The 15,088-nt window shown below is 32.8% G+C and overlaps 1 protein-coding gene across 1 annotated transcript; it reads right to left on the bottom strand.

Moving 5' to 3' along the window:
* Positions 1–3,417: 3,417 nt before the first annotated feature.
* On the bottom strand, positions 3,418–7,873 carry LOC142628298 (MLP-like protein 328). The gene is made up of 2 exons (XM_075802394.1): positions 7,629–7,873; positions 3,418–3,937 (listed from the first exon to the last, which is right to left on the bottom strand). The coding sequence occupies exons 1-2, from the start codon at positions 7,810–7,812 to the stop codon at positions 3,672–3,674; spliced, it is 450 nt and encodes a 149-aa protein (XP_075658509.1). The 5' UTR covers positions 7,813–7,873; the 3' UTR covers positions 3,418–3,671.
* Between the last annotated feature and the right edge of the window lie 7,215 nt (positions 7,874–15,088).

Genomic DNA, 15,088 nt, shown 5'->3' on the forward strand with positions numbered 1-15,088 from the left:
TATTATTTTATTTTATTAACTTTCTTATTTAATTATTAAATATATGCTTGAAAATCATTAAATTTCCCTCACACATATATATATATATATATATATTAGTCAATTTTGCTAGTTTTATTAAGTTAATATCTATATTTAGGCTTTAATTAATTATTAAAGTAATTATGACATCATCGTAGTTTGACCTCGGTCGAACTTTGATCCGACCTTAAAAACCTTGAACCTCTCCCTTTATCAGTTCTTTGAACGGTTTTGGTCTGAAAACTATAGGTACTGCTACTTTCTTCATTTATCTCATCTTTGTGGTAATTTAGCCCTTAGCAGCCTTTATTCAAGAGATGTTTTGTTATTTTTTTTTTATAGTAATGTGGTCGCAGGCATTAAGTGACAAGAACAAAGAGAGTCGTGGTAAACAAAAGGAGATAGTAAGGTTTGGGCCCACAAGTTTTGCACAAATTTCTGATGTGATGGTAAAAAATGCATTAGAAGTGCTACTTTCTTCGTCTATCACATAAGCTGATATTATGCTTCTAAATCACATTGAATGTTGAAAATAAATTTTAACTTTGTTTCTAGTGGTAGTTATAAACTTAGAATTCATGAACGCCTTAGTCAATGCAAATGATAAACAACTTGACAATTATGAGAGCAATTGTGTTTATTGTATGAATTCTGTTCATGATGTAGGTGAAATCTATAGGGGCAGCAATTGAGCGTACAATTGGCTATATATATATATTCAAAAAAATTGTTCGTTTAGACTCTGTATACTCAATTTGTTTAACCTAATTAATTAACCAAGTTGTTACTTAGGTTTATTATTCAGATATAGGTTAAACAAAAATAATTATATCACTAAGTGAGGAAAAGTAAAGAAGGCAAGCGATATGATGCCCTAGGAAAACCAATAAAACTGTCTAGTTTCAAGTTAAAAAACTTAGGGAGGATTTTACCTAAACAATCTTCAAAGCAACAAAATTCACTATATAGAATGGAAGTGTTACAACAGATTTTTCCCTAAATCTAAAGCTACCTCTTATAGTACTTACTCATGTGACCATACGCAGCTTTGAATCCACGGACCCTTTTATCTAAATTTGTTGCACACAAATACCCCTGTTAGGTTTTGAAGATTTAGGATTAAATATTTAGAATAATAATTTATTTGAGTTGGCAAACCGAGAACAAAACATGTCTAGTCTATATGTTAGACAATGTTTAAAGTTATAGATTTCAAGCTTCAAGTTCGAGTTGACCGATGGAGAATTAGACTCGACCGATCGAGAATTGTAGAAATCAGATTTTACAGAATGTTTAAACAAGGCCCAAGCTCGTAAAAACGTTTGGGGTTTCGTTCTAACTTGTCCTCATATAAAAGGGAAATCCTAGCTACGTTTTTCAAACTTTAGGAAAACTTGTGAGTTACTCTTTGTAAGATCTGAGAGGTTTTGTATCTTCTAACTACACAAGAATCTACCGAAGCAAAATCAACAATCGAGCGGTGGTAGAACCTAGTTGTTGCAACGAGATCAACTACTGATGATGATCTAAAACCTTTGAATGGAATCTCAAAGTCACAAGTGTAGGTGCTTGTGTTGCAATAAATCCAAGAAGAGAAGGAGTCCGTGGATTTGGAACTTGCACGTGGTCATGTTAGTAAGTTACTACTTGAGATAAATCATCAGTAGTAGTTGATCTTGTATGCAGCAACTTCTACAACACTGGATCTACAATTGAAGGCATAAGATGCACTCTTCTCTCTTTAAAAACCCCTCTAAAACGTACCTTAAGGTTTCCTTTATATACAAGGAGAATTAGATCTGAAACCCTAATCACTTAATGGGCTTAATGAGTTGTTGGGCTTTAATTAATTTCTGCAAATCCATGTATTGATTGGTTGAACCATGGTCTCGATTGGTCAAACTTGGCATGTTTCGAATTTCTTGAACTTATAACTTCCTTATTTTTGTATTCTGACTTGCATCACCTTAAGCATTTTCTAATAAATCCTATAGAGTCTAAGATTTATATTTAGACAAGTTTGTGTTCATGGTTTGTAAATTGTTCTAAACTTTTAGAATCTAATAAGAACTATAATCAACTCTCCTTAAGAAAGATATACTCATCAAATATTGAATTAAAAGTGAAGTTTTTAGCAGTTTTCATTTCAATGAAGATAACAAAATATTTTATCTATAAGAAATTATGTAGAAGTGGCAAAACAAGATAATTTATTCAGTCAATAAGATAGTATGCCTATGTCTTTTCCGTCTATATATACTAACCTTCAACATAATATTATTGGCGAAAATGGGCAAATGCCCCATTTCTCAAACTAATTAGAAAAATGCATTTCTTTTGAAACTTGATTTTCTCAAAATCGAGTTTCAAAAAAAAAAAAATTCTGGAGCCCTATAGTGACGTTTTAAGGAGCCTATAGTGACGTTTTAAGGACCTATAGCGGCGTTTTGTAACTTGACCTCCATGAAATCGAGTTTTTTTTACCTGCTCGAGTTATAAAATGCCGCTATAGGTCCTTAAAAACATCACTATAGGCTCCTTAAAACGTCGCTATAGGGCTTAACTCGATTTTGAGAAAATCGAGTTTCAAAAGAGGGGCATTTCCCTAATTAGTCTGGGAAAGGGGGCAACATGTTGAATTTTTTTTTTTTTGGGAAAAGGACAGAAGCCCATTTTGGCCTAACATTATTACTTCGGATGATTGTGAATATCATGCGTTCAAAATGCTTCAAATAAAATCACAAACTATTATTTTTTAATTTCTAAGAGTGAAATAAAAAAAATAATATTTCTCAAAAAAAATACATATATCATACTCATCAAAGGATAGTTAGGCATGATTTGAATCTTGAATTTTTTTTTTTTTTTTTGAGGAAATGAATCTTGAATTAAGTGTGAACAGTTTCATTGTCCATCCACCAAGTTTATCTATTAAGCTCTTGTAACTAAAAATCGACGGTAGTATTAAATATCTCAAAATGATAATGATGCTTTACGGGAATATGAACTCTTTAAACCTGCATCTCAAGATCATATTACAGTCCTTTTGATTTTCAATTTCAATGGAAAAGTCAAGGTAGTTATAGTTAGTCATTGGAAAAGCTAGAAAGCTTTGATATATGAGTTGTTAAAGTTTTCGCCACATTAATTATTTAATATTTTTTTAAAGATCCGATGGAATTCAACTTATGGTGCTTGGTCTATGACAATTTCTCTTTATTATCGAGCAAAATATCAATTGGTTATTGGTATAAACGGGATCTAACTCCAAACTTTTTGCTCAATAACAAAATATTTTTACTAATTGAGCTAACTATAACTCACGCCATATTATTTAATGATAAAAAAGAGAGACAAGTGAAAATGAATTTATTAAGTTCATTTCACTAAGAAAAATATTAAAACTACTACTGATTTAATTTAAAAATCCTTAAAAATTAACATATTACCACCTTAACAAGATAATAAAAGAGTAATTTGAATTACTCTTTTATATGATTAGTGGTACATCAGTTTATAATATAAGTATATAGTAGATTATACAGTAACCTTAGCATCACTGTTTTATTGTAGTTACAAACTATTCAGATAATTGGCAACCGAGACCGTTGCTACCGGACTCTTATTATGCCAAAGAATTTTAGTCCGCTTTAAGCCTTGAGGGCGTGGGCATCAATATCCTTGAAGAGATTAACAATAAAATCAATGTACTTAGTGGGAGGTGGGACATTCTCGTTGAGTTTCTCATATTCTATGGTGACTTTCACAGAGCCACCCTCACTCTTTGGCACAACCTGAAAGATAACTTTATAGGTTTTGTAAAGATCCAGGCAATGTCCTTCCAGAGCAGTAAGAGTTACCTTCTTGTTTGCTTCATCAATTTCTACCTTCTCCTTTAAAGTCTCGACATTTCCCTCTGTAGTTTCAAAAGAAGGGTAGCTATCAGTCAATGCTCCATGTTCATGGCAAATTAATATGTTCAGGAATAAGAGAAAGCATATATCAACCACAAAACTCATGTTTTTATGGCACGCTAATTTTTCTTTTATTTTATATATATTTTTAACAAGACCAAGAGTTATTTAGTTCTACTGGTATTTCCAAAAAAGAGAAGTTAATGGTTCAAGTATTCCATTTTGTTATTATAGTATTATAAAACAATTGTAATTTTTCTTATAACAACATATATTAGTGAACATAAGTTGCCAAAACTGAGCTTTTTATTTTCTTTTATTATTTTGTTGGTAATTATACTCACCTCACTTAAGGTTTGAAGGAATGATACTTCATCCAAAAAGGAGAAAAACACTTACCTTCATTGAGATTTGAAGAAAAAACATTCTACTTCCTTCCGTTAATATCAGTATTGAAATATTATAAATTTTAAAAATAATTTTTTTAACCAAACATTAATTATGGTCAGTGAAAACCTAACTAATATTAATAGAATTTAGAATACAATGAAAAAGTTTCTCAAGCCCCAAAAGACTTGCAAAATTTCTGTTCAAGCAGAGACAATTAAGAAATGCTTCTTCCATATTTCGCCTTTTTTCGCACATTTATTTTCATGATTCTTCTTTAGTTTTTAATAATTTTGTCTTTGAAGTGTTGGGACAGATGGTTATCGCTTTACTAAATCTTAGTTTCCAATTTTTAGTTTACAATCTCATAGCATTATTTGGAAGTTGTGGTAAAAAAAAAAATCCTGAACGATAATTTGGCAAAGATATTCCTAGAGACTGTAATGGACCTTAACCTTAAGTTAATTATGTTTGGTCAAAATATGTCATTAGAGTTGACTATTTCTTCTCTTCAGATTTCGGGGTGGAGCATGATCTGTCCAACCATCAAAAAAGAGGAGTATAATTAACTTCTTCTTCTATTTCTCTTTTTCTTTTTAAAATCCAAATGTTATAAGAAAATGGGGTTAAGATATTGGAACTTTAGTTTTCCCCTGTAAGAAAGACCCAGATATGTCAGTAAGCCATAAGCAGTGTAAGCTCAAGTTCTAGGCCTAATGGCCTAGGCTTTAGGTCCCAATTTCTCTCTAAATTTTGTTAAGGCCCCCATTTGAACCCCAAAAAAAAAAAAGAAAAAAAAAAAGAATCCTAATTTTTTTAGAAAAAATCCTATAAATTGTAGAATGATAATTTTTTTTTTTGAACAAAAAAAAAAAAATTGTGGTTTTTGTATCATTTTCGCATTTTCAAGAAAGTTCATAAAATATTAAGGTAATAAAAATCTAACAAAAAATTGATACCCCTAGATTGTTTAGAAACAAAAAATTTGTTATGAATGTGCGAATAATACTTAAAAATCAATTTTCCTAACAACTTAGAAAAGGGATAATATTAATACCTAAATACTAAAAGTATATTAGCAATTTTGTATCTTACAAGGCAAAAAGAACAATTTAAAAAAAAAGTTCAAGTAATAATATTTATTATTTAAATATTAAAAAATTTCCACAAAATCTTATTTTCTTCTCCCAAAATGTATTGGGTCAAGTAATTCTCTTAATTAGCAACCAAACCCTAGGAAGCATGGAGATGGACACAGACATAAGTACGACACGACGACCATGCACATTAATGAAGGAAAACACTAATAGATACTCTTAGAATATTGATTAATAATTCATTTAAAGAAAATTTTTATGGGAAAAGAAAAAAAAAACAATTAATGTTACGACGACTTTTTTCATTTCTCATAAAAGTGGTGTAAAAACTATTCTAAAATAGATTGTGTGGGAAGGAACTTAGTCTCGTCCCCAATCAGGTATTGTTCGCTTTGGGAATGGGCGGATCACACACACTATGGTACACCCTTCCTTTGGCCAAGTGCTTATAAGGCAAGGGTGAGAAGCGTCTTTCCCCGATATGGGATTGAACAAATTCGTGAGGATGGCATCGGCTCCCCGGCCCATTTCCAAAGCGAACAATACTTGATTGGGGACGAGACTAAGTTTTCTCCCACAAATTGTTAACCATTGCCCCAAAGACATTCGTTAACATTACTCATTAATGAATTATTACATATATTTTTCATTTTATATTTAAATATTTTAAGAATTTATTTTTGCATATAATGTGAAACATATATCAATTTAAGAGTAATAGTAAATAAATAAAATGAAATCATGACCAATAAAAAATAATACAAATCATAGTTAGTATTCTAAAAAAAAAATACAAATAAAAAATAAGATCTAAGAGAATAATAAAAGATAGGGTAAAATACAAAACTGACCATCTAAGTTTCTTCAGATTTCATTTCAGTCTTCTAACTTTACTTTTGTTCATTTCAGTCCTCTAACTTTTAAGTTTATTCAATTAAGGCTTTTCCATCAACTTTTGTTATATGTTATGGTTAATTTTTCAATTTTATAAATTTTTCTTCAAATTTTTTAAATTAAAAAAAATCAATTAATGATTGAAAAAAATTTTCCAATTTTTTTTTTCAAAAATTTTTAACAAAAGTTAAGGCCTTAATTGAATAAATTTGAAACTTAGAGGACTGAAATGAAATTTGAAAAAAGTTAGAGGGTTAGTTTTGCAATTTAGCCTAAAAGATAACTACATAAATGTTCAAGAATGATTTTTTTTTTTTTGAAAACATTCAAGAATGAAATTAAAACAAAATACTCCCTCCCTTCATCCCAGTTTATTTGTCCTCTATTCCATTTTGGAATGTCCCAAAATATTGTCCTGTTTCTAAAAATAAAAGTCATTAATTTACTAATGCTCTTATTATACTCTTACTTTATTTTCAAAACAATTTGAAAAGAAAACTGACAAATATTTAAAAAATCAATCTAATTGGAACACCTTTTTAGTTGCCTCCACTACAAAAAAAAACGTTCTTAGGCCGCGTTTTTAAAACGTTGCTATAGGTCAGAAAAACGTGGCTATAGGACAATTTGGTCTATAACCGCATTTTTTTAGGCCATGTTTTTACCCATGGCCTAAAACACGTAACTATAGGCTTGAGAGGTCTATGGCCACATTTTTTCAAACGCAACCATAGGCCAAGACAATGGCCGCGTTTATAACACGCGGCTACAGACCTTTCTTTTATACTTTTTTTTTTATTAAAAAAAGTCTTATAGCCGCGTGTTTAAAACGCGGCAATAGGCTAAGACAAAAAAACGCGGCTATAATACGTAAAAACGCGGCTTTAGATGTATTCTAAAGCCGCGTTTTAGACACGCAGCTATTGACTGACAGTTTAAGCCGCATTTTCTTAAAATGCAACTTTAGGCGGATCTATGGCCTTGTTTTTGCAAACACAGCTAAAAAAATACGGCCTAAGACTCGCGTGTTTTGTAGTGCTCATTAAAAATAATTAAAAAAAAAACTGATTAATTTATTTAAGGGTAGTTTTGTAAACTTATACATTTTTATAACGTAAACAATACAATAAATAAAATTTCCTTAAAAATTTGACTTTTTAAATAGGACAAACAAATTGGGACGGAGAGAAAGATATGAACCTCTTCTGTCCTAATTTAAAAACATAAAACACACAGTTACACACCACCAAAAAAAAATGTTCATGATTCCTAGGCCAAAATTGAGGTTAAGAACACGGGGATGATGTTGTCTTACCCACGGTGTATTTCCAAAGCTTGACAGAGCCCGTAGTTTGCCAGTCGCCTTCATGTATTTCAACTTCGTGCACAGTATCAGAGGCATTCGCAACATGGTAATTTTGGCTGCTAATGATACTGTAGACCTTGTCAGCCGAGGACTTGAACTCTAACTCAGTCTCCAGCTTACTCGTTAAGGCCATGTCTAAAAGCTCAGAATTAAACCTTTTTTTCAATTAGCAGATATAATAATAAGGATGGCACAGGTTGAAGAAGGAAATTTGGGTGGTATATTTATAGAGAGATAGGGGTAGTACGTGGATACATCTCATCCCTATGTATGGTTGTTGCCAAGATTAAATCTGCTAAATTTTATAACTTATCTGATTTACAATATTTATTCAGCACGCAGAAATGATGCTTCTGACGCAGTAGACCCCAGCCCTTAAAGGCATGTCTCTAAAGAGGAAAACAAATTACAATTCATTATTAAATATAATAAATAGGGCCGTGTTTATTTCATACTGCCCTATTTTTTTTATGAACTATTACATACTGCCCTATTGCGCACAAAGTATACACACTTTTTATTTTAATAATTGAAACCTAACTTCAAGTAATGATTCAATTCAAAAGGTTTGAATTGAAATCATAACTTGAAGTCAAGTTTTCAGTTAAAAAAAAAAAAAAGAATTGTGTGTATTATATGTGCAACAAGCAGTGTATACTAACAATTACCTTAATAAATAAATAGAAATAATAAAGGTAATTATGACTTTTGAGTGAAGTTATAGTATACCTTTGTGTTAGAACTCATTTCCCTCTCTTTTGTGTGTGTGTGTGTTTGTTTCTCAGAATATTAATAATAATAATAATAAAGGTAGCTCTATCTCTTAATTACGTCTTAAGTGGATGTTTTCTTTTTCTTCTATATCCTGGGTAGTAGGGCATGAAATTCTAAGCATAAGTTAACTTCATGGGCCTAGCTCATGATTCTTGATCAATTGACTAGCTATCAATCTAGGTGTCAAGGGGCCTGGATTGATCATCAAGCTGTTTAGTTATGTGTCAAGATTTAGTGGTGAAGTAAGGATTTTTTTTGGGGGGTGGGGGGGAGGAATAAAAAGCTTGACAATGTTCTAACATCTCGAAAGAACTTCTCGAACAAGATTGGATTAAGATACACTAGTGAAGGAAGTTCAAGTGCTGAACACAAGAAGGAAATTTGTGTTAGCTAAGGCTGTGGAGAAGCCCAAGATTGAGGGTCCGGTTGATGAGAAGAAGACCGTTGTGGCAAAATCCAAGGCAAAAGAAAAATCATTGCCTAAAAATCAAAGAGGACCTTAAGTAAAGCATTTTTATTATCATTGTAGTATCCGTGATCACACTAGATCAAATTGCTTTAAGTTTCATCCACTCAAGAGAGTTGATCAACAAAATGCTCTTGGAATTGAAAAAGGGAAACCAAAAGGAAAGCAAGTTGAAGGAGAAGATCATGGTCTTTGTAAACATCTCATTTTGTACTCTATTAATAAATTTTGGTCCCCGATCCCTGATGATGTGGAGAATATCACCAGTAAGTTGCAAGCACTCTCCAACTCGAATCAAACCTGCAAAAGAAAACAAAGAGACCTAAAAGAGAGCACCGGTGTGGTGCCGGCCAAAAACCCTCCGAAGGTCAAGTTAGAATTTCTTCTCAACCCTAAAGTGTTAGAGTTGGGTCAAATGTGCCTACCTTTAGTCATGGGGGTTTTGGATGTATTTATAGGGGCGTAGAGTCGGCCTTCTCTTCCTTGATTACCAAGCTCTTTCCTTTCATGATGAAACTCTTTCCATTCTCGTACCTTCAAGAATTCATTTCCTTATAAAATTCCTTTGATTAAGGCTAATGTGTAGCGCAAGAATTCTTCGTACTTACGTTTGCGTGAATCACACTCAAGGCTATGTCAGCCCTAATTTCATGGCGTGGTTTGAGGTAGCCTGGAGAGCGATGCATAAATTCTTTCCGTCCGACTACCACCGATCCGTCTTCTTTAGACCATATTGCCCGTCACCTTAATTTAATCATACCAGCAAGACCGTCATGTTAGTTTTACCCTCATCAATCCCAATGATGAGCTTGACATGTATCAACTAAGAAAAATTCATAGTAGTTTAGAAGTAATTACAACTCAAAAGTGCTCAACTATTATATAGATAGCCAGCCATTAAAATAGTTACTCCGTCAATCACTACGATAGCAAGAATATCATGGTAATGGTTGGTTGCCTACAACTTTCCACAAGCCTTAATATAAACCCAATTGAATGCTATGTACAAGTACCACACTAATTATTAGAGAATTCTTAGGTTTCATTTCTAAAAGAGACAAAAATACTAAATTAATTAAGCACCAAAAACCTCTTGCTTGGCACCACACTAGCATCTTTTCAGTTTCCTTTTTTACAGGTTTATCCAATGTCTCTGTTAGCCATATAACAAATAGAGCACAAAGAATTTCAATATGGAGATAAATCTTTTTTTTTTTAGAAACACATACACACATATATAGGAAAAGAGATGAGATAAGGGAATACACTCATATGCCAATACCAAAACTGCATGTGGCAGTTAGTATCACGGAACAAGTGATAAACCCTTTCTCGATATCACACCTTACCGATGTAGAATATGAAGATAAATCTAATTCTTAAAAAGAGCGATCGAGCATTATTTTGATGACAAAATTTAAGTTTTTTCGGATTTCATTTGTACATGTTTATTATGGCAAGCTAGACAATTCTTTTGTGCTTATTAAAGTTTAAAAATATAATAAATTTTGGATATTACTGGAATTCAATCCCCAAACAAAAATTCATGCATTGCCACTATAACTGATATTTGTGTTAGAAATAAAGTGGACTTGGGCATGTGCTAGCCAAAATCCACCGATTGACATTTGCAATCGTTATTTTGGCCTTTTGTTATGCAGCCTTTGGCAGCCTATTAATTCAGCCCTTAATGTCACATCAATCCTCCATTACATTTAGAGGGCGTTTGGATAAACTTATTCCTGCGTCTGCGTTTTAAGTTTTTTTTTTTTTTTTTTTTTTTTTCCTCCAGCCGCAAGTGTTGACTAAATCTTCTGTGAACAGTGCATTCGTGCACTGTTCACGGACCCACAAATTTCACTTTTCAGCAACTTTTTCATTAAAAATGGGTCCCGCGGTACTATTCACACATTTTAAAATTATTTTGCTACAGTGTTTTCAGTTTTCAGTTTTCAATTTTCAGCAATAAGTTCTATCCAAACGGACCCTTAATTGCTTCAGCACATCTCTTAAACCCAACCGACCTACTAAGGCTATATGTATTTATGAAAGCTTTATTGTAAAGATATACATAACTATTCAATAGCAAAACTACTTGTATTTCGGCAATGTGAATGATCACCTTAATAGAGTGTATATATATATTTTCCTCTTTCTATGCTTTATGTATTTATTACTATATAATACTTTCATTTTATAACAATATATATCTTGTGTTAAGCTTGAGTATCAAAAGGTAGGGGGGTTTCAGTTTTCTATTTTACCTTAAAATGGAAGAATACGTTCAGTATATTACTCCCCATTCCTGGTACGTGATAACAATATTGTAGAATGTCATGAACAAGCACATGGAGAGCGGGCAAATTCTGTGAAATTATTGCTAGCCACGCAGTACAAACTCAACATGCACATCATTTCAGCTTGAATGTAAACCCAAAAAAACAGGTGGTTGGGGTGAAAGAAAAAGAAAAAAGAATGTATGCCCCCAATAAAATAATTAAAGCTAGAATTTGTGGCTGTTAATCGCCAGCCGACGATTATTGACGGAAGGATGCCAACAAGCAAAGCTGAAACACGATAAAACATAATCTTGCGTAGCTCAATCATTGTCAGTACGTAGGACTGTAATGGAGCCATGCTGACCTAATAAGTATTGAATGTTGCGATTTGGGGGAATGCTCAAAGATAGGCTTGAGCTTGACAATTGACACGAGCTTGCTAAAATTCAATTAGCTTGAGCTTCGCTCGGTTCAGCAAGCTACATTATTCAGTCCGAGCTTAAGCTCAAAATTTATAGTCATGCTTTGGCCAGCTGAAACCTAAATCTCTTGTCAAAAACATTACATCCTAATAAAATTGTCCAGAGACTACAATTTAACTTCCCATGACGCTTCTAAAATCAGGCCCACAACCAGTGGTGAAACCAGGAAAATTTCTTAAGAGGAGCTGGTGAATACATTTTTTATGTAATTTTTAGATTATTACCAAATGTAAAAGAAATTAATGGAAAATTTCAAAAAAGCTAGGGGGGCCATGGCTCCCCTTGGCTCCCCCTAGCTCTGCCTATGCCTGCGACATTGCCATAAATGAAAAAAAATAAATAAATAAATAAATAAATGTCTTCTTTATTTTCAATTGATTTTCAAGTAAAGTGGCATAACTCATGGTTCAATAAGTGGTATCAGAGATAATGTCATTAGTTTGAATTGCAGAACTGCCATCGTGAGAGGGGATTGTTGAGAGAGACCATAATTTCAGCTCCCTATGAACACTCTAAAAAACAAGCATGTGAGACATTATGACGAATGCTACAGAAGTCATGGTACAACTAGAACCAAAAAAAAAAAAAAATAGCTTACCATTCTAAGTTCGTAATACTCAGCCTTGTCAGCTTTATTTAAACAAGCCCATTAATACTTAAACCTAACTCAATATTAACCAACCAAGCTTAATAATGAAAAAGATTTTCATTAACCACACTTTAAGTTTTTTAAATGAATTTGTTAATGAATAAGCATACATTATCATCCATTTTTAAAAACTATTGAATAAAAAAAAAGTGACACAGTTCCCTACGTGATACAGATTCTCTCTTTTTGGCTCTCGTCCACTGCCATGCACAATAATTAGCAATCTTTTTATGTTTTGTGTATTCTCTTATTGGTTAGAGTATTCACAGTAGAGGAGTTAAAAATTTAGCTATTTAGCACCACAAAAATTATTTTATCTATTTTATTTACCCACATGCTACAACAGTGGATCTATTTTAGCTTTTAACATAATAAAATAATATAAACATCACAATAAAATAATATATTTACTACAATAAAATAATATATCCACTACAATAAACAACAATCACAACCACCTGTAACCGCTACTGCTGCCACTACTGCTGCAACCACCGACTCTTCCACCGCCAACGCAATCGCTACTGCCGCCACTACTGCTACCACCATCGCGGCTGCCACCAACTCTTCCACAGTCAACACCATCACTGCTGCCGCCGCCGCCGCCGCCGCCGCCACCGACTCTTCCACCGCGGCCGCCACATGATAGCAAATAATTAACAAATGATTTTTTTAACCCCAAATTATACTTATACATTTTTTTTTCTAAAACAATTTCTCAATCATCATGATAGCAAATAAGAAACTAGAGTAACAATAATAGTTTGTTTTAACCCCAAATTATATATATACAAAGCTCAAACCAAATTATGAAATTGAGGAACTTTATAAGAAAACATATAAAATAGAACACATATTATAGCTGAAACAATGTAGTCCATAGATCACTCACATACATAACTCAAACCAAATTACAATAAAACTTACACACTCACACAAGTTCCTATGACTTATACTTCTCAACATATAAAAAAGGAAGCTCCTATGACTCGCCTTGCAATTGCCATAAATGTTCAATGAGGTCCGCCTGGAGTTGAAAATGAATTTCTCTATCTCTAATGCATCCATACCTCTCAATTTATGACATAAATCCATCACTTTGTTCACGTAACACTTGCATGGGAGGATTATCCACTCCATCAATTTGTTCATAATCCAAGTCTACCACTTCATTATCATCCCACTCATCTTCAACAATCATGTTATGGAAAATCATGCACACTTTCATGATCTTTTGGAGTGTTTCAAGATGGAAAAATCGTGCAAGTCCACGGACAATTGCACGCTCAACATCCTTCCTATGCGCCTCTTGGGCAGCTGCAAATAATTTTCACTTAGGTCCTTGTGGAGCTGGGATTGTTTTCACAAATGTTGCCCACTTTGGATATATGCCATCAGCAAGGTAATATCTTATTGTGTAGTCATGACCATTGATTGAGTAATGTACTGCAGAAGCACGTCGTTTAGCAAGTTCATTAAATATATGAGACCGCTCTAACACATTAATATCATTATTTGACCCAAGTAACCCAAAAAATGCATGCCATATCCAAAGATCATATGATGCTACTGCCTCTAAAATAATAGTAGGCTCACAAATATGACCACAATATTGACCTTTGCATGTAGATGGACAATTATTCCACTTCCAATGTATGCAATCAATTGAACCTAACATACTTAGAAAACCTCAGCGTTCGCCATGAGCTAACAGTTTAGCAATGTCTTCATTGTTTGACTTTCTCAAGTATTCCTCAGAGAAAACATTAATTACCGCAGTAACAAATTTTTTCAAACTTTCTAATGCAATAGTTTCTCCAATTCGCACATATTCATCTATCAAATCACCAAATACTCCATACGCAAGCATTCTAAGTGCAGTAGTTATCTTTTGTAATGAAGATAAATTAGGTTTGTTGGCACTATTTCTTTTTTGAACAAAGTAAGAGTCATGAACTTCTACCTTAGATTGAATACAGAGAAAAAGAGAACACTTCATCTGAAATCTCCTACAAAATAAAGCGGGTAGATATATTGGTGTGGGAGCAAAATAATCAAGAAAAAACCTTTCATGGCCTACCAAATGATTACATCGGACAGAGCGACAACGTTTAGGTTATGATACAACTTTCAAGAAGCAACTTGCAAAACAAAGAGCGATTCATGGATGCACATGAATCAACCTTCAAGACAATTGAAAAACAATTATTACTATAAATGCAAGATTAAAGTCAAGTGACATAAGAAAATTCCGACAATGGAACTTTTCAACTTTCATGCCCATAGGTCCCATTAATCCATCTCCCAACCACTTTTTTATCCTCTATTTTGCACACACAAATTATACACACTCAATTTTTTGCACTACCCCGTGACTCTAATTATTACCCTTGATGATATTGGAAGGGAAGGACTCCTACCTCAAATAAGAATTGGGAGGTGTTCTAAAAATTAGCGTTAATTAGTTTGAGGGAATTCATTTTGGCTACTTAACATGATCCAAAAGTAATCCGATGTGACAATGTGTAAGATCCTTTATTATTTGTATAGTTTTTTTTCTCCCCAAAAATTTTATTACAACAAGAGAATGATAATTTGAATCTTAAATTTTATGAGAATATTAAAAAGTATCAACTAGTTAAGTTATAGGTTTCTTGACATCATTATTTATATATTTAATTTTTTTTTCTCAAAACAAAATCATACATAAATTGCTCAAATCTCAACGTTAATGAGCCATCACTTTCAAAATGGTTTTT

The sequence above is a fragment of the Castanea sativa genome, chromosome 3 (assembly GCF_040712315.1).
Source record: "Castanea sativa cultivar Marrone di Chiusa Pesio chromosome 3, ASM4071231v1".
Lineage (NCBI taxonomy): Eukaryota > Viridiplantae > Streptophyta > Magnoliopsida > Fagales > Fagaceae > Castanea > Castanea sativa.

Bases quoted from the DNA above. Each gene is read 5' to 3' on its own strand.
- LOC142628298 (XM_075802394.1), bottom strand. From the start codon at position 7,812: ATGGCCTTAACGAGTAAGCTGGAGACTGAGTTAGAGTTCAAGTCCTCG. The intron at 3,938-7,628 runs GTAAGACAACAT...TTGAAACTACAG, and splicing joins GCTTTGGAAATACACCGTGG to AGGGAAATGTCGAGACTTTA.